At 50.3% G+C, this 24922-nt stretch overlaps 1 protein-coding gene and 2 long non-coding RNA genes across 21 annotated transcripts in view; all 3 read right to left on the bottom strand.

Moving 5' to 3' along the window:
- The window catches only part of NLRC5 (NLR family CARD domain containing 5), a 103163-nt gene that overhangs the window by 11269 nt on the left and 66972 nt on the right, over positions 1-24922 (bottom strand). For 7 of the 19 annotated variants that reach the window (XM_021093211.2, XM_084958002.1, XM_084958009.1 and 4 more), the window contains 15 exon segments: positions 18222-18305; positions 15664-15753; positions 15435-15497; positions 13744-13830; positions 11266-11349; positions 10411-10500; positions 9970-10035; positions 8178-8261; positions 8006-8089; positions 3313-3399; positions 2726-2803; positions 1845-1928; positions 1446-1529; positions 715-798; positions 12-95 (listed from right to left, as the gene is read on the bottom strand). In XM_021093211.2, coding sequence (XP_020948870.2) covers positions 12-95; positions 715-798; positions 1446-1529; positions 1845-1928; positions 2726-2803; positions 3313-3399; positions 8006-8089; positions 8178-8261; positions 9970-10035; positions 10411-10500; positions 11266-11349; positions 13744-13830; positions 15435-15497; positions 15664-15753; positions 18222-18305 — 1233 coding nt within the window. 19 annotated transcript variants of the gene reach the window in all.
- On the bottom strand, positions 16951-17642 carry LOC146402241 (uncharacterized). Its single transcript, XR_014805671.1, has 2 exons — positions 17522-17642; positions 16951-17079 (listed from the first exon to the last, which is right to left on the bottom strand). It is a non-coding gene; the product is annotated as an uncharacterized LOC146402241 (long non-coding RNA).
- LOC146402240 (uncharacterized) lies at positions 19659-24010 on the bottom strand. Its single transcript, XR_014805672.1, has 2 exons — positions 23668-24010; positions 19659-20950 (listed from the first exon to the last, which is right to left on the bottom strand). It is a non-coding gene; the product is annotated as an uncharacterized LOC146402240 (long non-coding RNA).

Genomic DNA, 24922 nt, shown 5'->3' with positions numbered 1-24922 from the left:
CCATCACTTACTCAAGCCTCTTCAGCCAGCATTTGCCCTCAAGGGCTCCCATCAGCACCTTGGTGTCCTCCTTGCCAAATTGATTGTTAGACAAGCTGGAGGGGACCAAGCATGAGGTCAGATGAGGCAAGCCTGCCCAGCCCTTGGAGCTGACCTGTCTCATCAGCCCCTCCTTACCCGCTCAGTCCTCCAGGAGGCTGGCTCTGGGTCTGCAGATCCCAGATCACCCCTCCTGTCCAGCCTCCATAGGGGCATGCCTGGCCCCAAAGGTCAGGCTCTGGGGTCCCCAGGGAGATGGGATGCCCAGGATGAGGGATGTGCCAGAGGAAGCCAGGGGCAAGGGATGAACACACACACACACACACACACACACACACACACACACACACACACACACATGCACGCGCGCAATGATCCTTCTGCCCCTTAGCTCTCCCTGTATCCAACACCCATGGCCACTCTAGGCAGAGAAAGATGATAAGCCCCATTTTATAGGGGACTGTCCAAGTCTACAGAGGCACAGTTATTCACCTAAGGTCACTCTGAGGGACCAAGAACCCGGCGCTCAGCCTTCAAGCCACACCCAGAGTTGCCAGGCTTCATCAGGGAGAAAAGCGACAAAGTCTCGCCACCCACCTTTCCAAAGGCCCTGCTATCCCCCCCACCCCCTCAGCTGGGCCATCCTCTCCCAGATCCTTCCACCCTGTGACTCACTCCAGCTCCTCCAGGTGGTGACAATGGCTCAGACCAAATGTCAGGTGGGCTAGCCCATCAGAGCTCACACAGCTGGAGGTCAGCCTGGTGGGGGGGAGTCAAAGGACAGCGGGTCAGGTAGGAGGTCTGGGTCTTGGGAGCTCTGAATGCTGGTGGCAGAGGGCGAGGAGGTGGGGTGGTGGCGGGGCGGGGGGTGGCAGGAGGGGACCCTCCTTCCCTTCCTAAACCTTTCCCACCAGGGAATCGTTATGTCAAGACAGAGCTTGGAGGCAGGAGCACAGACTAGTTGAGTATTGCTTTAAACCACAGTCATTCAGGTAGCAGCGTCGCAATGTCTGCCATATTCAGGCAGCCCTGTGAAGTCTCGCTAGCTACTGCCGTTTATCAAGAGCTCTGCATCTTTATTTAAACAACGACAAATGTAGCCAGTTTTGGAGAGGGTGTTAAAGACAGATCACACCTTCTCCCAGATGCAATCACTTGGGTTAAAACAGACCTGAAAGTCAGAAAAGCTCATTTCCAAAAAGCAAAGAAAAGACTACTGAAGAGGGAATCGCTTTCTCGCCATGTGGCCTTCTGACGACGCTGCACCCAGGCATCATCTCCAGGGCCACGTGTGGTCCCACTCCACAGGGGAGGGACGCAGTTCTTTGGAGCCCAGGAAGTGTGGGGGCTGGGCTGAGCTGCACTGGGGGGGGGGAGGGGGCTGAGTGAGAGTCTTGTCTGCATACCGGAAGTTCTTCAGCTCAGAGAGGGACAGCAGGAGGCTTTGCAGCAGCAGAGAGCTGGCCTTGCAGAGCTTCACCTGGGACAAGCTGAAAAGGCCCAAGCATATTCCAGAGGACATCAGGCTGGACACACCTCAGGGGGGGTCAAACATCCCACAAAGAGGGTAAAGAGCCCCCCAGGAGCTCCCGGTGGGGCCATGCCCCCCATGCTGCCCTGGGGCTCTCTCCCACTGGCCAGATGTGCTTCACCCCTGCAGAGGAAGCAGGAATGTCAGGGCTTGCACGGCCCCAGCCTCTGCTCATCCTTATCTTCCACTGACCAGGCTCTCACTTACGACCTGGAGCGGGCACTGTGGTCAACCAGGGAACTCAAGGCCTCAGACAGTGTTTCGGGGTGCTGACCTGAGCTGCCGCAGCCTGGCGCATGTCTCCATTAGCTCCCTGACAAGGAGGCTGTGGTGGGTCCCGAGATCACAATGAGCCAACCTGGAGGTGGAAAGGGAGAGAGCAGTTTCTAAACACCTGCGTCAGTACTGGGGCATCAGTCCCTGCCTGCAAGGAATACATCTTATGGTAGTAAAGAAATGGCTGATTAAATAAAGTCCTATAGTTTACAAATCAATCATGGCAAGGACTATGAAGGCAGGGACCCTGGTACAGCTGTGCAGGTTGTTCACTGCACAAGGGGACCCAGCCAAGAAGCTGAGTTGGGGCTGAGATCCAGGTATGGCCTATTCCTCATAATGTACCCACGCAGGGGTACCCCAAAGAGGTGACATTTTAATCTCCAAAAATGTCTTATATGGTTTAGAGGAGCTGTGAATTGAGGCATCTGTAAGAGTGGGTGATGAGAGGGCATCATTAAGTCGGGGGGTTGAGAGGGGCTTCTCTGAGGTGGTGGCATTTAAGCTGAGACCTGAAGGACAAGACTGAGTTAGCCAAGCAAAGGAGGAGAAAGAAGGTGTGTGTGGGGGGGTGGACAGAGAACATTCTGGGCAGGGAACAGCCTGTGCAAAGGCCCTGAGGTCAAAGTGAGCAAGGTGGTATTTGAGGAACTGAGCGCTGGTGGGGATGACTGGAGCTGAGTGGGGTTTGGGGTGGGGATGGACAGCATGAAGAGGCGGGCTGGGCCAGATCTCATAGATCATGCAGTGATTTTGGACATCAAAGGACTCTGAGCATGAGTCTGGGGCATGAGAAATCCTGATCAGAAGCAGCAGTGCCCCTCTGTCCCCCTCCCCCATCACCAGGGTCTTTCTTAGGCCCCAGGTACTAGGTCCCACCTGAGGGCCACGGCTTCTGGGTTCTCCTGATGGGGAAATTCCAGCTGCATACAGAGCTGCTCCTGGGTCTCAGAGATGCTGAGGAGGGAAGGGGTAGCCAGCATGAGGCCATGGCCATCTTCCCATGTAGAAACAGCACAGTCCTGTGTGCTGGGGACTGGAGCTGCCTGGCCTACCGAGCTCCTAGACCCAGTGGGATCTGGGCATAGGTCGGTGGAACACCAAAGCCTTTACTTCTAGTTAGTCCTTGTGGTACTTACTGTCACCTCTGGTCACAGAGCCATGGTGTGTGTTCCTGTCACCAGGGGCCACTTCCAGACAACCAGCAGGAACTCCCTGCAGTGTTTATCTTGACTCTAAGGCTGACTTCCTCTCTCTGGTGGCAGCTTGACTGCTGCACAAGTCCCAACAAGTATGTGTAACCCCTCACATAGGCCCCAGGAGCTCCTGCCATCTTGGGGACCCAGAAAACTTGCTAATGACACAGCTATTACCCCACAGGACAAGAGGGCAGTGTCTGGATGAGGAATGGTCCCAAAGATCATGAAAAGATGAAGAATTCAGAGGGGCCTCCTTCCTGGACTCACCTTATTTCAGTGACGTTGCCTGAGGCGTGGGCACAGACTTCCAGCAGGGTGAGCACTCCGGCTCTGCCCACCCACGGCTCCTCTACCCTGTCACACAAGTGGACACAGACAAAGGTCCCCCAGGGTTAGTGGGGATGGGGAGGAAAGTGCCATGGGGAGGAGGGAGTCTGGAGGCTTTGTGGTTTTTGCTTTTTTTTTTTTTTTTTTTTTTGTCTTTTTTGTTGTTGTTGTTGTTGCTATTTCTTGGGCCCCTCCCGCGGCATATGGAGGTTCCCAGCCTAGGGGTTGAATCGGAGCTGTAGCCACCGGCCTACGCCAGAGCCACAGCAACGCGGGATCCGAGCCGTGTCTGCAACCTACACTACAGCTCACGGCAACGCCAGATCGTTAACCCACTGAGCAAGGGCAGGGATCGAACCCGCAACCTCATGGTTCCTAGTCGGATTCGTTAACCACTGCGCCACGACAGGAACTCCGGTTTTTGCTTATTTTAAAACTATAAAATTTAAACCTAGGAGGCATTCCCGTCGTGGCTCAGTGTTAATGAATCCGACTAGTATCCATGAGGATGCGGGTTTGATCCCTGACCTCACTCAGTGGGTTAAGGATCCAGCGTTGCTGTGACCTGTCATGTAGGTTGCAGACGCAGCTCATATCTAGTGTCGCTGTGGCTGTAGCGTAGACCAGCAGCTGTAGCTCCAATGCAACCCCCAGCCTGGGAACTTCCATAAGCAGCGAGTGCGGCCCCAAAACGACAAAAAAAAAAAAAAAAAAAAAAAGAAAGAAAGAAAGAAAGAAAAAAGAAAACTAGGCACAAGGAGTTTCTGCTGTGGTGCAATGGGATCTGTGGCGTCTTGGGAGTGCTGGGGGCAGGTTCCATGCCCAGCCCAGCACAGTGGGTCGAGGATCGCTGTTTTTGCAGCTGGGGTTTGGGTCATAACTGTGGCTCGGATCTGATCCTTGGCCTGGGAACTGCAAATGCCCCAGGGTGGCCAAAAAAGGAAAAACAAACAAACAAACAAAAAACTGGGGATACGCATAAAACAGAAAATTAACATCATCCTTGTTCCAACAGTTACTGCAACAATCCAGACAGAGAAGGTTATTTTTTTAAACAGTACTTTTAGGTTTAAGAAAAAGTCTACAGGAGTTCCCTGGTGGGTCAGTGGGTTAAGGATCCATCATCATCACTGATGTGGCTCAGGTTGCTACTGCTCCTTGGGTTCCATCCTTGGCCTGGGAACTTCTGCATGTTGTGAGTGTGGCCAAAACATTAAAAAGTAAAGAACAGGCCTACAAAATAGATGACCAACAAGGACCTACTATATAGCACAGAGAATTATACTCAGTATTTTGAAATAAACTATAAGGGAAACAATTCTGAAAAAGAATATATACATGTAACTAAATTGCTGAGTTGTATGCCTGAAACTGACACAATACTGTAAATCAACTATTTCAATAAAAATAAATTTAAAAAGAAAAGCTCTACATAACATCATGTTGCAAAGATAAGGAAATAAAACTATATAAACATGATCTCAGTTTTATATTTAAAATATATATATACATGGAGAGGAAAAAACATACAGCAAGAAAGAGGGAGGCAGAGCTAAGAAAAAACATGAGATGCTAATGGTGATTGTTTCCATGGTGGAATTCTCATGAATGGTTTTTATTTTACTTCTTTTTAGATTTCAATATTTTGCAAACTTTCTACAATGTGCATATATTAATTTAGAAGCCTGAAGAAAGAGTGTCATTTAAAATACTGCTACTTTGGAGTTCTCTTGTGGTGCAACAGGTTAAGGATTCGGTGTTGACACAGTGGCAGCTCAGGCTGCTGCTGTGGCATGGGTTTGATCCCTTGCCCGGGAACTTCCATATGTCATGGGTATGGCTAAAAAAATCTACTGCATTTAAACTGTTGCTTTTAGGAGTTCTCTGGTGGTGCAACAGGTTAAGGCTCCAGCATTGTCACTGCAGTGGCTCCAGTTGCTGCTGTGGCACAGGTTCAACCTCTGGCCCGGGAACTTCCACATGCCACAGGTGTGGCCAAAAAAATAAAATAAAATAAATCTTTCTATAAATAAATAAATAAATAAATAAACTGCTGCTTTTAAAGGTCTGTTGAATTTTTTTTCAAAGTACTACTTCTTATGTTCTTCTGAGTTTTCTACAAATTTTTATAATGTGTATTTCTAAAATATACATATATATTTTGGTCTTTTTAGGGCTGTATCCACAGCACATGGATGTTCCAAGGCGAGGGGTCGAATCAGAGCTGTAGCTGCCAGCCTACACTACAGCCACAGCAACCCACTGAGCGGGGGCCAGGGATCGAACCCACAACTCCATGGTTCCTAGTAGGATTTGTTTCCACTGCGCCACGACGGGAACCCCCTGCTTTTTTTTTTTTTGCTTTGCTGTGGCATATGGCAGTTCCCAGGCTAGAGGTCCAGTCAAAGCTGCAGCCACAGCAACTAGGTATCTGAGCCGAATTCAACCTACACCCCAGTTCACGGCAATGCCAGATCCTCAAGCCACTGAGTGAGGCCAGGGATTGAACCAGCATCCTCACGGATACTAGGTACGCAACCCACTGAACCTGGAGAACGGGAACTCCTAAAAATTCGTATTATCTTTAGAGTAAGTCTAGATTTATTTTAAAGTGTTATTTAGGGTGATCCAGCAACTCTGGATATATACCCCAAAGAAGTGAAAGCAGATATACAAAGAGATATTTGTACACCTATGTTCATAGCAGCATTAGTCACAGAGCCAAAAAATGGAAGTAACTCAAGTATCCACTGATTAGTGAATGGATAGAGAAACTGTTCAGCCTTAAATAGAAAGGAAATCCTATAATCTGGTACAACAGGGATGAATCCTGAGGACATTATGCTAAGGGAAATAAGCCAGTTTAAAAAGCAAATACCATCATAGATAGATTTTTTTTTTTTTTTTTTTTTTTTTTTTTTTGCTTTTTAGAGCCACACCTGTGGTATATGGAGGTTGCCAGGCTATGGGTCAAATTCGGAGCTACAGCTGCTGGCGTACATCACAGCCACAGCAATGCCAGATCCAAGCTCCATCTGTGACCTACACCACAGCTCATGCCAACGCCGGATCCTTAACCCACTGAGCAAGGCCAGGGATCGAACCCACGACATCATGGTTCCTAGTCAGATTCCACTGCACCACGACAGGAACTCCAACAAATACTGAATGATTCCACTTATATGAGGAACCTAGAGGAGTCAGATCCACGGAGACAAGAGAGTGGAAAGGTGGCTTCCAGGGGCTGGGGGAGGGGGAGGGTTTACTGGATACTGAGTTTCTGTTTTGCAAGAAGAAAAGAGTTTCGGTTACACAACAAGGTGACTCTTCTTAACACTACTGAACAAAGATGTAGCAAAACATGCTTAACGATAGTAAATTTTATGTGATGTGTATTCTATCACAATTTTAAAAAATGTTCTTTGGGGGGAACAACCAGACTTTATGTGCCCCGTTATGGGCTGCATTGAGATGTGCACAGCCCTGGCTATGAAGCAAGGTTTTTTTTTTTTTTTTTGGACACAACTATGTCATTGAATCTCCTGGAGCCTTTCCAGGGCCAAGAAAGTCAGGGGCTGGAGGAACAAACTCAATGACATCACAAGGAAGCACAAGTCAGAGCCAGAAAGTGGGACCGTCTACGGCACAGAGGCTGGGTTTTTGTCAACAGGCCATGGAAGAGTCTCAAGAGCCGTCGCCACCCCAAGCAAACATGACCTTGCCTGGATCCAAAGAGCCAGCTGTCCCATCTGGGGACTGGGAAATTGTAGATTAGACTACGTAATACCTGACGCTAAGGAATCACTGCTAATTTTTGTAAGTGTCCTAATTCAACTGTGATTATGTAGAAAACGTTCTCATTTTTTAAAGGTTCACGGTGAAATATTTCAGAGTGATATTTAATGACATCTATAACTTACTTTAAGATACTTTAGCCAAAAAATTAAAATATGAAGCCAACATGGAAAAACAGGAGCAATTATCAAAACCAGGTGATAGGTTTTTTAAATTGTTCTCTACTTCTTAGAATCTTGTTTTTCTACAAGTTTTATTTTATTTATTTATTTATTTATTTATTTATTTGTCTTTTTAGGGCTGTACCCATGGCACATGGAGGTTCCCAAGCTAGGGGTCCATTTGGAGCTGTAGCAGCTGGCCTACGCCACTGCCACAGCAACACGGGATCCAAGCCACGTCTGCGGCAAAGCCGGATCCTTAACCCACTGAGTGAGGCCAGGGATCAAACCCGCATCCTCCTGGATGATAGTTGGTTTCGTTAACCTCTGAGCCACAGTGGGAACTCCTGTTTTTCTAAAAGTTTTACAATGATCATAGTGAATATATAAACACGATATTTTTAACGTGTTATTTCTGACCTCAGCTGGGTGTCCTTTGAAGTTGCTTTTTTTTCTGAGGTCCCCAAGTATGGGCCCCCGCCTTGGAGAGGGTGGCTTCTCTGAGCCTAAGGGGGTTTCTGGGATTAATGGGCTCTGCATCCAGGTGGCAGGATTCTGGGTGCAGGAAAGGGCTAAGACAATGACCTTGGTAGTGGGGGGGGGGACCCATACTTCGGTGCCCACCTCTGCCCCCTGTTCGTACCACGGCTCCCTCCAGGGTCACAGTCAGGCCATACCTGAGAGTCAGCAGCCCCGCCGGCCACTTCAGCAGGCCCAGGAGGATAGTCAGCTGCTCCAGGCCCAGGCAGCCCTGGTTCAACCTGGGGACAGAGGTCAGTTACCGGGAAGGCTCTGGGAAGGAACGCCCTACCCCTCAGCCGCCCCCATGGGCTGGGTTGGGTCACTCACGTGAGCTCTGTCAGCTGCAGGGCCTGGCTCAGGCCGGTGGCCAGTCTGGGCACGTGCTCTGGCCTGAAGCTGCACTCACTCAGCCTGAGGGCGGAGGGCAAGGGGCAGAGCCCGGGCGAGGCCTGTCAGGGTTGCTGTCCTGCTGCCTCCCAGTCTCCCCCAGGACCATCGGGGAGCCCCCCTGAGTGCAAACACTGGGACCAGGGCCTGAGGAAGGGCCAAAGGTGCGACTCCTGCTCTGGGGGCTTCTCTTCTCTTTGGAGAGACCCCCACCCTGCTCCCAAGAAAGTGCTAGGACAGTGTCCCTTATTGAGCCCTGACTACAAGGCAGGCCTGTGCCAGCCTCTGGGTGCAGCCCCAGCAAGCAGGCCAGCCGGCCTTACATGCAGTATCTCATTTAACCCCAACAGCATCACCTACAGGCGGAGAAAGTGACCATCCCAAGGACACACAGCTGGTGAGAAGTAGGGACAGCTTCAGGCTTTAATCCAAGTCAGCCAACTCCAGACCCCAAACCCCTCACCACTTCCCTAGTCTCCAGCAGCACCCTGGTCCAGGTCCTAGTCCACTGTCTCTCAGATGGGCTCAGAGGAGGACCCAGCACAGTACCACGGGGCCCCTCCCTCTCCCAGGACAAGGGCCACCGGAAGCATCCGGGAGGGGCTGGCGTTTGAGCCAAGTCTTAAAGGATTAAGAAAAGCTGATCTCAGGAAAGGCAGGGGAGGGAATGTCAGGCTGAGAGCCCAGAGGCAGGGACACTTCATCGGGCAGCGCGTGTTTGGTGAACAAGGACCAAAAATCCCTTGTGGCTGAAGCTGTGCGCCCATATGTTGCATGTGTTGCGTCTTGTGTGTAGTATGGGGGGGTGTACGTGGGGGTATGTGTGGGGTGTGTGTATGTGGTGTATTATGCTGTGTATATGTGTGTGTGTTGTGTGTGTGTGTGCATGGTGTGTGTATGGTGTATCATATGTGGTATGCCTGTGGGATGGGGAGCAAGCACATGGCAGGAGGTGACAGTCCGGTCAGACTGTGAGGGAGAAGACCAGGCGAAGGAATGGGAACTTTATCCTAAGGGCAACTGGGAGCCATGGAGGGGCTTAGAGCAGGAGGGTGGCACAGGTGGATGTGCGTGCGGCAGGATCCCTGTGGGTGCTGTGGGGTGACTGGAGGAGGCCTAGCAGAAGCAGGGGACCAAGTCAGCGGCCACGATCATGGTGAAGTCACACATGGAAAGGAACTGACTCAGGGCTGAGAGAGAGAGAGAGACAGAGCCCAAAGCTATGGGGGCAGGGGAGGGGAGTAGGAATAACAAAAATAGCAGTAATAAAAACAACTGGTATAGCATTCAAATGAGCCAGGTCCTTCCAAGCCCTTTATACATATTAACTCATTTAATCCTCACAATAACCCTAAGGGGTAGGTCTTACTATTATTCCCATTTTACAGATGAGGACCTGAAACACAGAGAGGTTAAGTCACTTGTCCAAGGTCACACAGCTGATAAGTGGTAGAGCTGAGATTTCCCCCAGGGAGCTCTAGAGTCTGATCTCTTAACTCAGAAGCCTCCAGACTTATACTTAGGACGTGGCTAAGGGCCATAAACACCATTTGAAGACCCGGCCCAGGGACTGGCGATGTGGGAAGATTGGGAACAGAGGCAAACCCAGGCAGCAGCATGAAGCTGGGCATGTCCAGGAGGAGAGGACCTGGGGAGGAAGGAGGCGAGGAGGCTGACCCCATGGCAGCCGCTCTCCCCTGCTCCTTCCCCTGGTCTCCAGACCAGGAATTACCTTAGTGTCTTCCTAGCCTCCTCCTTTCGGGAGAAGTGAATCCAGAAGGTCTGCTTGGAGCCCGGGCTGCAGAGAGAAGGGTGTAGGGAAGCCAAAGGCCCAGCCTCGCCCGCATCCTTGGGACCCAGGTGCCAGGAGGTGCAGGAGGGAAGGGAACCAGGCCCGCAGGGACGAGGGAGGGTAGAAGCCATGGAGATACCCTTGCCCACCAGAGGAGACCCCTGACTCCTTCTGCGAGGATGCTGATCTTGGCGTTCCCCATCCTGGGCCCTCCCTGGTCTTTGTGGTGCAAAGGCCTCAGAGAATAGAAACTACGATCCCACACTCAGTGAACCCTGAGGCTCAGAGGGGGGCGGAGGTTGTTCCCAGTCACATGGATGGGGGACCACCGAGGGTGGGAGTCTTGCTTCCCCACCACTAGCAAGTGGCACGTCTCCTTACTTCACCGAGGCCTCCCGGACACGTGGGCAGGAGGGAAGGGTTTCCACCAGGCGGAGGGCACTTTCCTGAGAGATGCCGTTGTGACTCAGACTAGAAGAGAAATGAGGTTCAGGCAGGGGCAGGTTCATCTCCTCCCTTCCAGCTGTCATCTCCGGGAGGAGAGTCCTCCGTGTCCAAGTGTCCATCCTCCAGGCGGAGACAGTGAGGTCCAGAGAGAGGCCAGAGGGGCACTGCCCCCACTCGGGCAGGTCAGGCACCAGACCCAGAGTGGGAGAGCTGCCCCCACTGTGCCTGTAGCCCCTGAGGTCTGAGACAGGGTGATGATGAGGCCAAGCTGGCAGCTCTAGCCCCCAAGGGGTCGAGGATGCCCAGAGCGTAAAGCTCAGTTGCCTAGCAACGGGCTGTATCCCGGCTCTGGCGGCCAGTCTCCCAGGTCACTGGGGAGATGGAGTGAGAGTGAGGAAAATTTCTTAGGGACCCTCCCTGCTGTGAGGACATCTCTGAATCCATGTCCCATAGATGTGGTCAGAGGAGCTTCGGGGAAGGGATGGACCAAGAGCCCGGACAGCTGAGGTCCTGCAGCTGCTTAGGGATGAACGGTTCCTCCCTGCCCAGGGTCAACTTGGGTCACTAAGCTTTAGTCACAATCTCTTGCATGTCTCATGAGAGCTCTGCCCATTGTGAGCGATGAGGGAAGGAGAAAAGGATCCAAGGTGAGGGGGTTCAAGGTAAGAACCCCTCTTTCCTCTCCCCAGCCTTTGGCCTCTGGAGTTCCTGCCTCCAAAGAAGCCCATAAATGTTCCTGGCCCCCAGGAGTCTTCCCCCTTGCTGCCTTTGAGGCTGCTCATCACTTACTCAAGCGAACCGGAGATGGGCACCTGAGGGAGACATTCCAGGAGGGACCTGAGCCCGTCATCACCCAGCAGGTTGGCGGAGAGGCTGCAAGAGGTACGAGGAGTTTGTTGGCGGGCAGGTGTGCCTTCTCTTCAGGTACCACCCAGCACTGTCAGCACCCCCCCACCATCGCCTTCGCCACTGTGCGCCGCCTCTGTCCCAGCCTCGATGTCCTCACCACCAGCACCATCCCAGCCCTGCTGCTTGGCACTACCATCTCCATCACCGCCACCATCTCCATCACCACTGCCATCGCCACCTCCATCAGCACCAGAAGTACCACCGAGATCCCCCTTACCAGCAGCTCACACTTAACCAGCTCTCATCTTCCCCTCCTGTATCTGGTGACCACTCCCAGGACTCATGTCAGCCTCTAGCAGGCTTTCGGGAGTTAGAGAAAAATCAATTCGTTTTTTTTTTTTTTTTTTTTTTTTTTATTTTCCCACTGTACAGCAAGGGGGTCAGGTTATCCTTACATGTATACATTACAATTACAGTTTTTCCCTCATCAATTCGTTTTTACTATGTCCTGGCCTGCATCCGTTAGGAACAATAATTTTTTTTTTTTTTGTCTTTTTGCCTTTTCTAGGGCCGCTCCCGCGGCATATGGAGGTTCCCAGACTAGGGGTCGAATCGGAGCTATAGCTGCCGGCCTACGCCAGAGCCACAGCAACGCGGGATCCGAGCCGTGTCTGTAACCTACACCACAGCTCACGGCAACGCCGGATCCTTAACCCACTGAGCAAGGGCAGGGATTGAACCCGCAACCTCATGGTTCCTAGTCGGATTTGTCAACCACTGTGCCACGACGGGATCTCCAGGAACAATAATTTTTTAACAAGAGTAACTTTAGGAAAAAGAAAGGTTTGGAAGATGCATTTCCTAACAACAAAAAAGTTGTTTTGGGTCTCTTGGCTTTTTAGGGCCGCACCTGCAGCATACGGAGATTCCCAGGCTAAGGGTTGATGTGGAGCTACAGCTGCCGGCCTACACCACAGCCACAGCAATGCAGGATCTGAGCCCTGTCTGCAACCTGCACCACAGCTCACGGCAACGCCAGATCCTTCACCCACTGAGCCAGGCCAGGGTTTGAATCTGCATCCTCATGGATACTAGTCGGGTTCGTCAACCACTGGGCCACGATGGGAACTCCAAATTTTTTTTTTTTTTTTCCTATTTGGGAACGCAATATCAGAAACTGCACTTGAAGACTTTTATTTCCCTTCATTGTAGCATCTTATGGTTTCACTACAGCTTAAGAAACAATATAGTCAGTGTGTCCTGGAATACGTGAGCTGTGGTGTAGGTCACAGATATGGCTTGCTGTGGCTGTGGCATAGGCTGGCAGCTGTACCTCCAATGTGACCCCTAGCCTGAGAACCTCCATATGCTACTGGTGTGGCCCTAAAAAAAAATTGATTTTCACCAGCCACATTTCTTTTCTTGGTCACATGACAACAGGAATTTAAACTCTGTTTTTTTTTTGGCAGAGAGCTCTCTTTACATCCTGCATGTCTTATGCTGAGCAGGTTTTTTTGTTTTGATTTGTTGGGTTTTGTTCTGTTTTTTGTTTTTGGCTACCCTGTAGCATACAGAATTCCCCAGCCAGGGATCAGATCAGAGCCACAGTTGCAACCTACACTGCAGCTGTGGCAACGCCAAATTGTTAACGCACTGGGCCCAGCTGGGGATTGAACCTGCGTCCCTGCACTCCAGAGATGCTGCTGATTCTGCTGCACCACAGCAAGAACTGCTGCACTCCTAACAGTTTTGAGCAAAGACTGCATTGTAGTTGTGTAACTTAGGGCCACTTCTTAAACTCTCTGTACCTCAGGTCTTTCATGTATAAAGCGGAGACAACGGTACTTAGTGTTGTTGGAAGGATAACAAAAATATGCAAGGCACCCAGGATGGTGGAGAAAGTGCTCAATGGGTCTAAGTTTTTCGTTTTGTTTTTCCTCTCCCTACCCACGTGGGGCTGCACTATTTGGGCACCCAAGACAGGCCACACGGACACGACTTCTCATCGGTTGGAGAGCCCCCAAGCCCCCACCCAAGCTGACTCTGGGGTCCCTCCTGAGTCTGTTGCTCTTAACCACCTGCCAGCGGATCCTTCCTTTCGGTCCCCACCAGCCAGCAGAGCTCCAATGCCTTGATCACCACGAGGCCGAGAGGCTCCTGTAGCTTTTTGCAAAGGGCTCCCCAAATGAGAGCAGGGGCACACCCTGAACTAGCTTCACCATGGCGGCAGTGGAGGGGGTGGGAGGGATACACGGGGACAGAGAAGCCCTATGGGTGCGATTGAGTCCCAGGTGCCCCACCCCCCATGAGCTGGTCCTGAGAGGTGTTGAGTACAGATACACACACACACACACACACCCTCCAGGGCTGCCCAGGTACATGCTCCCAGGCTCCTCTCCCTCCTCCTCCCTGACTTACTCCAGTTGGCTGAGGTCCTCACACTTGCTCAGCGACCAACACAGCGGCTCCATGTGCTCCTGGCTGAGGCCACAGCCTGTGAACCTGCTGCAGGAAGGGGAACAAGGCGGGGATGCAGCCATTCATACTTGCTCCGCCCTGGCTAGTCCTGGCTGTGGCTTCTGAGCTCCAGGGGGGTCTCCCCAAGCTTGGATTCTCTGGAAATGTCCAGCATCCACCACTCCTACCTCCCCCCCAGAGCGATCCCACCTGGAGCCTACATTCTCCCTCTGGGGAGGTGGTTCTCAAAGTGTGGTCCCTGACCAGTCCCAGCAGCATCCCATGAGAACTTGGTGAGATGCATGTTCTGGGAACCCAGCCCAGGCCCACTGAATCAGAAACTCTAGGAACAAGGCTCTCCCGGTGACTCTGGTTCAAAGTCAAGGTGAAGAACTACAGCTCTAGGGTCACTGTAATGAACAGACATGGGAGTGGAGTGGACGAGATAAAGAGTGATGTCTGCTTCTGCAGAGGGTTTTTTTTTTTTTTTAGGGCCACCCCTGCAGCATACGGATGTTCTCAGGCTAGGGGTCGAGTCAGAGCTATAACCGTCAGCCTACACCACAGCCACAGCCATGTGGGATCTGAGCTGCATCTGCGACCTACACCACAGCTCATGGCAATGCCGGATCCTTAACCTGCTGAGCAAGGCCAGGGATCGAACCCACGTCCTCGTGGATACTAGTCGGTTCATTAACCATTGAGCCATGGCAGGAACTCCGCAGAGAGTTACTGATGCTGCAATCAAAAGTAGCAGCAAGTCTGTCTTTGAGAAGCCTACACTGAGACTATACAGTAAGGTTAACGAATAGCTTGCAGCCACTCGGCAACTTCAAAAAACATCTTAAAATCAGAAAGTGTCTAAGATTAATATCTCAGAGCTTCCATTATGGCTCAGCAGGTTATGAAACCAACCAATATCCATGAGGATGTGGGTTCAATCCGTGGCCTCGCTCAGTGGGTTAAGGATCTGGCATGGCTGTGAACTGTGGTGTAAGTCGCAGACCCTTTGCTGCTGGGTGACCAAAGCTCTGAGGCTCACAGGACGTCACGTGCATGCTCTTAGAATGATGCCCTGAAGGGGCTCAACAATATCAGCTCTTTTATTTATTGTTATTTTACAGCCAAGGAAGCTGAGATGCAGAGAGAAGGGTCTGGTCCCAGGTTGCTTGGTGAGCCAGGAGCATCAGATAGATACCAGAAGTGTCATCGCTGCACTCAGAGGTTGCCCCCTCGCCCCATTATCCAGCCTCCAGTGCAATGCCTGCCCCCATCTCACCCAGGCAACCACGGAGCACTGGTCCAGGAGTCAGCAGAGGCGGGACCCTCACATCTGTGAGTGCCTCTCTGCTTACACATTCCTTTCAGCCTGCAACTTAGTGTCTCCTGTCTGCAGCTGCAGAAGCTGAGGATTGGGGAGGTTAAGGAACTTGCCCAAGGTGCCAGGCCTTGTAGGGCTGGGACTTCAAGCCTGGGGGGCAGGTTGTGGAGACCACTTCCTCGGACAGGTCTCTGAATTCGAATCCAATCTCCTGTTGGCCCGTGACAAAGCCTGGCCCTCTCAGTGTGTCCTCTGCTCTGTCCACCCGGGAGGCAAGTCTACTCGTCCCCAGCTCCCACTGGCTGCCAGGGCACAGCTCCGGGGGACTTACCCACAGCATCCGCCTTCCTGCTCCTCGCTAAACCTGAAGTGCAGGGTCATGTGATGGAGGGACCTGGAACAGAGAGCACCTGGGTCAGCCACCCTTGGCCCCACCTCAGGGTGCCCCAGGGGGGCAGGCAACCCTCCCCAGCAGCTGAGCCTCCCTCCTCGGCCCTCACATCCAAAAGACTCCAGGCACCACCCTCCCAGACGAGTTCCCGTCCCAGGGCAATGCCCACCTGAGATCCACCTTCTGAACCCGTGGGTACAGGCTGAAGAGGTCGGCCAGCAGGAGGGGGCTCCTTTGGGACAGTCGCGTCTGGCTCAGCCTGAGAAGGAAAGGGGCGGGGCCCTAGGTGAGCAAGGTGGAGCCGAACAAGATCAGCGGACAGGCTGGAGGGGAAGGGAAGCAATGTGGGGTTGGCGGGTCAGCCAGGCCACAGGGAAGGAAGCAGGAACTCAGGAGAGAAGAACAGGAGCTCAGGGTCAAGCGGACTTAAGGCTGAGCTCTAGTTCTCTTATTGGCTGTGTGTCCCGGGACAAGTCACTCAACCTCCCTGAACCCCCGTTTCCTTAACTGGAAAGCAGGACTACAGATGGTATACCTTCCCATGGGGTGTCGTGAGGCTTGAATCATACCAAGCTTGTGCACTGCCTGGCACGATACCCATGCTTGTTTTTATTATGTTGTTTGCTATCCCCAAGCATGAACTTCACAGGCGAGTCCTTGCTGACTGGGAATGGGAAGCTTAGGGCCGTAGGGTTTCTCCAGTTCAGCACACAGAGTCAGTTCTTCGGTACTGGGGGCTGCCCTGTAGGATGGTTTAGATCTACTCATTAGATGCTAGGAGGAGCATGACCTCCCGCCTCCTCTGTTGTCATGACAACAAAAGGGTCTCCATTGCCAAATGTCTCCTGGGGGGCAAAATCACCCCCAGTTGTGAATTGCTGCCTTAGAGAAAGTGAGTTGTTACCAACTGGGCCTTGGAAGCATCCTTGACGCCTGCATCCAGGCATCAAGCCTCCATCAGCTTATTTTGTTAGATCCACCCTGAATCTGCCTATTTTTCCCTCATACACCCATTCCCAGCCCCCTGGCTGTACAGCCTCCTCCCTGCTCTGATGTCCTTGCTTGTGCCCCAATCCCTTCTCGACCCAGCAGCCAGGCTAAGCGTTTGAAAGAACAAATCATTCCTTCACCTTTCAAGCTCCCTTAGGCAAAACCCCAATTCTCCTCATGGCTGCCAGGCCCTGCGTGGCCCAGCCAAGTCCCATTTCTCTACCAGCTTTGGCCACATTGGCCTTCTGGCTGTTTCTTGAACCCACCAAGCTCAATCCTGCCTCAGGGCTTTGCACATGCTGTTCCATCTCCTTGGAATGCTGTTCCCTGCTTTCCACAAGCCTGGCTCCTCTCCTCCTTAAGGTTGCATCCTTATATCCCTCCTAAGAGGCATTCCCTGGCCATCCCCACCGCTGTCTAAATCACCTCCACAATCACTCTTTACCACATTACCTATTTGCTTTCATTTTGCTTATTGTCCAGCTCCTTCTACTACAAAGTAAGCTCCAAGAAGACAAGGACCTGGTTTTTTTTCTTCCTGTCTGCATGTCTCCAGTGCCCGAGCAGTGCCTGGTCCATGGCAGTGCACTGCAGACTGAACAGCACAAAGCGTAAGGTGAGGGTTGGGGGTGGATGCTGTGTGACTTGGGCATAGAGAAGTCCCTCTCTGATCTGAGACTTCCCACCCATTTTTTTTTTTTTTTTTTAAAGGGCTGCACTTGCAACATGTAGAAATTCCGAGGCTAGGGGTCAAATCGGAGCTGCAGCTCCTGGCCTACGCCAGAGCCACGACGACGCCAGATCCGACTTGTGTCTGTGACCAACACTGCGGCTCACAGCAAGGCCAGGATTGAACCTGCATCCTCATGGATGCTAGTCAGGTTCATGACCACTGAGCCACAACAAGAACCCCCGCCTACTCATTTTAACCCACAACTTCCGTGTCCAAAGGAATACTTCCTAATCCAACCTCTCCTGGAAGAGTGGGACCACGGTGGATTGTGTAGTTTATCATGGGCTCTGCCATCCTTGCCCACCTCTGGAATGTCACACGTCGCCTCTCTCCCTCCCCACGGGACTCAGGCATAAGTGATGCTGGGCGTCCTCTGAGCTGTCCCGGAGATCCTTAGCATGAGTACTTATGCCGCTGTTATTAATGGTATGATTTAATTTCCTGTTGTATTTTTCCATCTCAGCTGCAGCTGCTTTTGCCCCCTGCTAGAAAAGTATTTAAAGTAAATCCTTTTTAAATTCTAACCAGTCTGAGCTGAAATTAGAAAATAGAGTTTTAAATACTTTGGGGGATGTTGCTTAAATTCCTCTTTGACAGAATTAGATGGTGACCTTTAAAAATGGGTGTGTGATATATACACAACCCACACTTGGGTCCCTTTCTAGGAGCAGGTGACCTTCTTGTGGACGGGGAGAAGTACCATGGCCCACTGGCCACAGGCCTCCTATTCTATAAGCTACGTTTAGAGCGAGTGTCTTGTTTGAATCCCAAACCTGGGGGAGGGGTTGGAGATGAGTCCCATTTGTCAGATGAGGAAATTGAGGCTTTGAGGGGGTCCAATAACTCCCCCAAGGTTGATAAGATACTAGGGAAGTGCTGGAAGCCCTCGGTTGTGCCAGGTAAAATGATGAAAGAGCCCAAGAGAAGGAGAGAGGGGACAGAAGGGAGTGGCTTTGCAATGCAGAGCCTCAGCCCTGACAGGGAAATGAGGCATCCAGGCTTACTGCAGCAGGCTTAGTTGGGGGAGCCGGGGAAGGTGACGCAGCAGGGTCTCCAGGCTCTGGTCACTCAGGACCTTGCAGAACAATCTGTGAAACAAAGCATCTGAATGAGATGGGGACGCCTTGGGAAAAGCTAGGAGCATGGCCTCATAGCCAGGACCTTCTGGAGATAGGTTCTAAGCCAGGATTGCCCAAAACACCCCCTCTGAACACTGGGTCCTTGAGTTACCATGGAGGCTGGAAGAAAAGGTCAGCCATATATGTTTGGAAAATGCTGGTGTAAGCTACATTAATTTTCTCTGCTGTGGGACTTCTCAGAGACTTTAACCCACTCTTGTGCATTGTAAATTGTCTAAGGGGCTAGAGGAGACTTTTTTTTTTTTTTTTTTTTTAAGGGCCACACCCGTGGCATATGGAATTTCCCAGGCTAGGGGTCAAATTGGAGCTGGAGCTGCCGGCCTACACCACAGCCACAGCAATGTGGCATCCAAGCCGCATCTTCGATCTACACCACAGCTCACGGCCATGCCAGATCCTTCACCCACTGAATGAGGCCAGGGGTCAAACCCGCATCCTCATGGATCATAGTTGGGTTTGTTAACTGCTGCGCCCCGAAGGGAATTCCTAAAATAGACATTTTAGTAGATGTTTAGTAGACATTTTTTCCCTACAGACAAGGATTAGCAGATTATTTTGAGGCCATGTGGACACGCCTGTTAAGAATTCCAACCCAAAGTAGTGGACATAACAGTGGCAATGAACAGGCACGTAACAGGCCAGCGAAGAAAAGGCGCGGGGTAGCAGGGGCCTCTGACTGGGGCCTCGAGACCAGGCCAACCAGCTGATCACTTGTCCAGATAATTCATCGGAAGCCGGTCCACTTAGCAGAAACTCCTAATACACCCTCTGGTCTCTGCTTTGACTGGAGGACTGGGACAACTAGATTCTCCAGGCACCCTGGGATTTACAGACAGCCCTCCTGGGAGGCTGGGGCCACTTCCGGAGCCCCAGAGGTACTTGGACTGTTTTCCTTCTGCTTTCTCCCCCTGTGCAGCCCCTTCTTCCCTGTCCCTGTTCGCTTGTCCCCTGCAGACTGCCCCTTCCACTCACTGGGGCTGCCAGGAGCCTGGCCCACCTCCACTGCATTACTGTCTGGTTGGAGGGGGACCCAGCTTCACCTCAGGGGTGGTGGAGGGGGACAGCAGGAAGGGCAGCCTGTGGTCCTGGAGCTGGAAGTGAGGAACTTCCGTCGGGGCCCCGGCAGAAGGCTCAGCTCTACCCTCTCTGTCCTGGGACTGGGCCTGGGGCTCTGAGCACAGACAGGACAGGGGCCCTCATTGAGGGGTGGTCTGCCCACAAACACCGGTGACTTTCCACTGGACGCCACATACACACAGTGCTGGGACCTCTGGTTGGGTCAGTGTGGGGCTTACACATTGCTTTATTGTGGGTCTTTTGTTTGTTTTTTGTGTATTTTTTTTTAGCAACAGAACCTTTTACCCATTACAACATCTCACATGGAATGCCAAAATGGACAAAGGCAAAGTGGACTGGCCATGGTGGAATTGGGGAGGGGGAGGGAGCCCCACCACTTTCCCTGGCCTCCCCAGGAGAATCCCAGGACACAGCTGGCCAGTCTGGAGACTTCAGCATGAAGCACTTTGATAACAATACTCCCACATATGATCCCAGCACCACAACTGGCAAAGTACCTTCATACTCACCCCACTTTCTCCAACCTCTTCCTCTTTAGCTCCCCCCATCTGTGTTGAACCCTGCTGTACTGCCTGCGTGTGGTTGACACAAAGCCTCCCACTGTGGATGGTGGGCCTTAGCAAGCAGTGCCCCTGAACCAGCTACCTTGTGCCCAATAGGGCCTGGCCCAGTGCCTGATATACAGTAGATGCTTAACAGTTAAATAATGAAAGAGTACTTTTTGCAGCATTGGCTCTTACACTATAAAAAAAAAAAACAAAAAAAAAACCTGGAAGTAGCCTAGATCCCAGAGAGGGGTCACTGCGTACCTTGTGACACATCCAAACTATTCATGGAGGGTTAATGTTAAATTGAGCAGTTATGCAAATGTGGTGTAAACAACACATAAGAGACAATCAGGAACAATGGGCTATTTGATGATCTTGGCGTGTCATAAAATCATATTCATATTTTAGGTTTGATAATTGTTTTGTAATTATGTCAAAAAATAAAGAGTATTTCTCTTTTCTGTCTACGCATACTGAAATATCAACAGATGAAATTATAAGGTGTTGGAAAGTTCCAATCGTGGCTCCACAGAAATGAATCTGATTAGTATCTATGAGGACCCAGGTTCAATCCCTGGCCTTGCTCAGTGGGTTAAGGATCCAGTATTGCCGTGAGCTGTGGTGTAAGTTGCAGATGTGGCTTGGATCCCACGTTGCTGTGGCTGTAGTGTGGGTCTGCAGCTGTAGCTCTGATTTGACCTAGCCAGGTAATCTCCATATGCCGCAAGTATGGCCCTAAAAAAAGAAACTATAAGGTGTCTGGGAATTGCTTCAAAATAATGTGTGCATGTTTGTTGGGGCCACGAAATGATAACCATTGAGGTACATAGAGAGGAACTGGGGTCCATTACTCTAGTCTCTCTGCTTTTATATGTATGTGTGTGTGTGGGGGGGTGTGTGTGTATACACACACATATTTTTTTTTTGTCTTTTCTAGGGCCACACCCACAGCATGTAGAGGTTCCCAGGCTAGGGGTCTAACTGGAGCTGTAACTGCCAACCTACACCAGAGCCACAGCAACGAAGGATCTGAGCCACATCTGTGACCTACACCACAGCTCACGGCAACACCAGATCATTAACCCACTGAGCAAGGCCAGGGATTGAACCTGCAACCTCATGGTTCCTAGTTGGATTCGTTAACTACTGAGCCACAACGGGAACTCCTGCTTTTATGTATGTTCTCAAGTGTCCATGTTAAAAGTGTTTTTTTTAATCAAAAAGTAATTTTTGAGTGTGGAAATCTGACAAATACAACCTTGGCCAGGTGATTAAGGTCAAAATCAACAGTGATAAGTCATGACCATTGCACACACCCTTGAGCTACAGTTTTGTCTTGTTTTATTTGGCTGTGCCCACAGCATGTGGAAGTTCCCAGACTAGGGACTGAAAGTAGGCCACAGCAGTTATCCCACCCTCAGCAGTGACAATGTCAGATCCTTAACCCACTTAGCATGCACTCCTGAGATGGGATAAGAAGGGCACTTCACGTCTGGGGTGCCTTTTCCCTAAAATCCATCACCCTAATTTAACCATGAGAAAAACATCAGACAAACCCAAATTGAGGGACATTTTACAGTCTGGCCAGTTATCTTCAAAACTGTCAAGGTCTTCTGGTTGTGTTTTGGGGTACTAACAATGAAATATCAAAAAGGGAATGTTAAAAAAAAAACAACCCTTTTAAAATAGCACCAAAAAAAGGAAATCCTAGGAATATATCTGACCAAAGAGGTAAAAGACTTATACATGGAGAACTATAAAACATTAACAAAGGAAATTAAAGAGGATTCAAAGAAATGGAAAGCTACCTCATGTTCCTGAATTAGAAGAATTCATATTGTTAAAATGGCCATACCACTCAAAGTAATTTACAGATTCAATGCAAAGCTTATCAAATTACCCATGATATTTTTCATGGAGCTAGAGCAAATAATCCAAAAATTTATATGGACCAATAGAAGACCCAGAATTGCCAAAGTTCTCCTGAGGGAGAAAAAAAAATCATGCAAGAGGCATAACTCTCCCAGACTTCAGACAATACCACAAAGCTACAATAATCAAAACAGTGTGGTACTGGTGCAAAAACAGACATACAGAGAATTCTTGTTGTGGCTCAGCAGATTAAGAACCCAACTAGTATCCATGAGGATACAGGTTCAATTCCTGGCCTTACTCAGTGGGTTAAAGGATCCAGAGTTGTCACAAGCTGTGGTGTGAGTCAAAGATCTGGCATTGCTGTGGCTGTGGTGTGGGCCGGCAGCTGCAGCTATGATTTGATCCCTAGCCTGGAACTTTCACACACCTTAGGTGTGGCCCTAAAAAGACAAAAAACAAAAACAAAGACAGACAAACAGACATATAGATTAAAGAGACAGAATAGAGAGCCCAGAAATAAACCAGTACACCTATAGTTAACCAACTGTCAACAAAGGAGGCAAGGATATAAAATGAGAAAAAAACACTCTCTTTAGCAAGTGGTGCTGGAAAAACTTGACAGCTGCATGTACATCAATGAAACTAGAACACACCCTCACACCATGCACAAAAATACACTTAAAATGGCTTAAAGACTTAAACATAAAGACTTAACATCTTAAAACTCCTAGAAGAGAACATAGGCAAAACCATATATAGGTTTTCCTAGGTCAGTCTCCCAAGGCAATAGAAATAAAAACAAAAATAAATAGATGGGACTTAATCAAATTTACAAGCTTTTGCACAGCAAAGGAAACCATTACAAACCCCAAAAGACAACCTATGGAATGGGAGAAAACAGTTGCAAATAATGCAATTGATGAGGGCTTAATCTCCAAAATATAAAAACTCACATGACCCAACAGCATAAAAATAAACAACCCAATGGAAAAATGGGCAAAAGATCCAGATAGACATTTCTTCAAAGAAGACATACAGATGGGCAACAGGCACATGAAAAGATGCTCAACACACTCATTATTAGAGAAATGCAAATCAAAACTACAATGAGGTACCACCTCACTGGTCGGAATGGCCACAGATAACAAGTGCTGGAGAGGGTGTGGAGAAAAGGGGACCCTCCTGCACTGTCGGTGGGAATGTAAGCTGGTGCAACCACTACAGAAAACTGTATGGAGATTCCTCAGAAAATTAAACATAGAACTACCATCCTGGATGGTATTCTGGATCAGAGAAAGGGCATTCCTGGAAAAACCAGTGAAAACCGCATCAAGTCGAGACCATAGTTAATAGTCATGGAGAAAGGCTGGTTTCTCAGCCGTGACAAATATCCCATGGTGATAAGTGATATTAACAACAGGGACAAGTGGGTAAGGGAATTCTCTGGATTAGCTTTGCAACTTTTCTGTAAATCAAGCCTCAAATTATTCTAAAATAAATGATTTATTTAAAAATTCATTGGTTTGGAGTTCCCATCGTGGCTCAGTGGTTAACGAACCTGACTAGGGACCGTGAGGTTGCGGGTTTGATCCCTGGCCTCACTCAGTGGGTTAAGGATCTGGCGTTGCTGTGAGCTGGGCTGTAGGTTGCAGACACGGCTTGGATACCATGTTGCTGTGGCTGTGGTGTAGGCTGGTGGCTACAGCTCCAATTGGACCCCTAGCCTGGGAACCTCCATATGCCGCAGGTACAGCCCTAGCAAAAAAATAAAATAAAATAAATAAAATAAAATTAAAATTCATTGGTTCCACATATCTTTATATTCCAGAAAGGCCATATGTTCTGTTATGAGATTAAAGCTCGTTGCAGAGCTTATTAAGATTCAGTGTCTGGGAGTTCCCGGGGCACAGTGAAAATGAATCTGACGAACATCCACGAGGAGGCAGGTTCAATCCCTAGTCTCATTCAGTGGGTTAAGGGTCCGGTGTTGCCATGAGCTGTGGTATAGGTTGCAGACACTGGCCTGGCACAGTGGGTTAAGGATCTGGCATTGCCGAAGCTGTGGCCACAGGTCACAACTGCAGCTCAGATCTGATCCCTGGCCTGGGAATCCCTTGTGCTTGACAGCAGCCAAAAGAGAAAAAAATCCTCCCCTCTGTGCCCATGTGTGTTTGAATAGGCAGAGAGACCTTTTAGGACACACCCCACGGATAATTAGCTCGTTGAAAGGGCCAGAAGGGCATTTGAGCTGAGAGCCAGAAAGCAAGAAAAAAGATAGAAAAATGGAAAAACACATGTGGGGAATCGTAAAGTGAAACTACAGAATGCCGCTGGTCGGTGACTTTGAATAGGAAAAAACAATATGCAAAGGGAGAAGCCGCCAGGACAAATGACATCAACACTGAGTTAAGAGAAGGGGTTATTTAGGTGAGGCAAGTTCAACTTGGATTCCTTTATTTCCAGGTAATTATTTTAATAACAAGAGTGATGATGGAAGGAAGTCTGTTCACTTTGCAGATGACAAAGCTGAGGCCCGGGAATTAAAGCCCTTTGCCCAAAGTCACCCAGATTGTAGATGGCTGAGCCAGGACTCCTGATTCTAAGCCCAATCTCTGGTCACAGACCCAGGCATTCTGGGGTGAGCTGGGACGAGAACGGCCTTGGGTCTGTGACCAGAGACTGGGCTTAGAATCAGGAGACAGGCTCTGGCCGTGAAGGCAGCCTCAGGTGGAGCCAGGGTGGAGCTCCAGAGGTGGAGAGGGCCATCTGGGGTTCCCAGATGCCCTGGGTTGGGTGGATGAGATGATGAAGCCCAACGGGGCACAGCCCTTCTCCGCGGGTGGGGCACAGCCTCTCCTGGTGGGCCGGCCACGGTGCCTGAAGCTGAGGCCATTGGGAGGCAAAGAGCCTTCCACTAATGGGTCAGAGAACTCCCATGGGGGTAGGACCACCGGGTCTGGCAGGAAGGGACCAGGATGGATCCACCTGGCCTCTAACCAGGACACGCCCCACCTCCTGCCCCCGCCAGATGGCCCCAGGCAAGCGCCCACGTTGTGCTTCTGGGGG

This window comes from Sus scrofa, chromosome 6 (genome assembly GCF_054392235.1).
Source record: "Sus scrofa isolate SSC_HxYL_T2T_F1_AM1 chromosome 6, Sscrofa_HxYL_maternal_Yorkshire_Landrace_v2.0, whole genome shotgun sequence".
NCBI lineage: Eukaryota > Metazoa > Chordata > Mammalia > Artiodactyla > Suidae > Sus > Sus scrofa.
The sequence above is the reverse complement of the archived record's forward strand: the minus strand, read 5'-3'. Positions and strand labels throughout refer to the sequence as shown.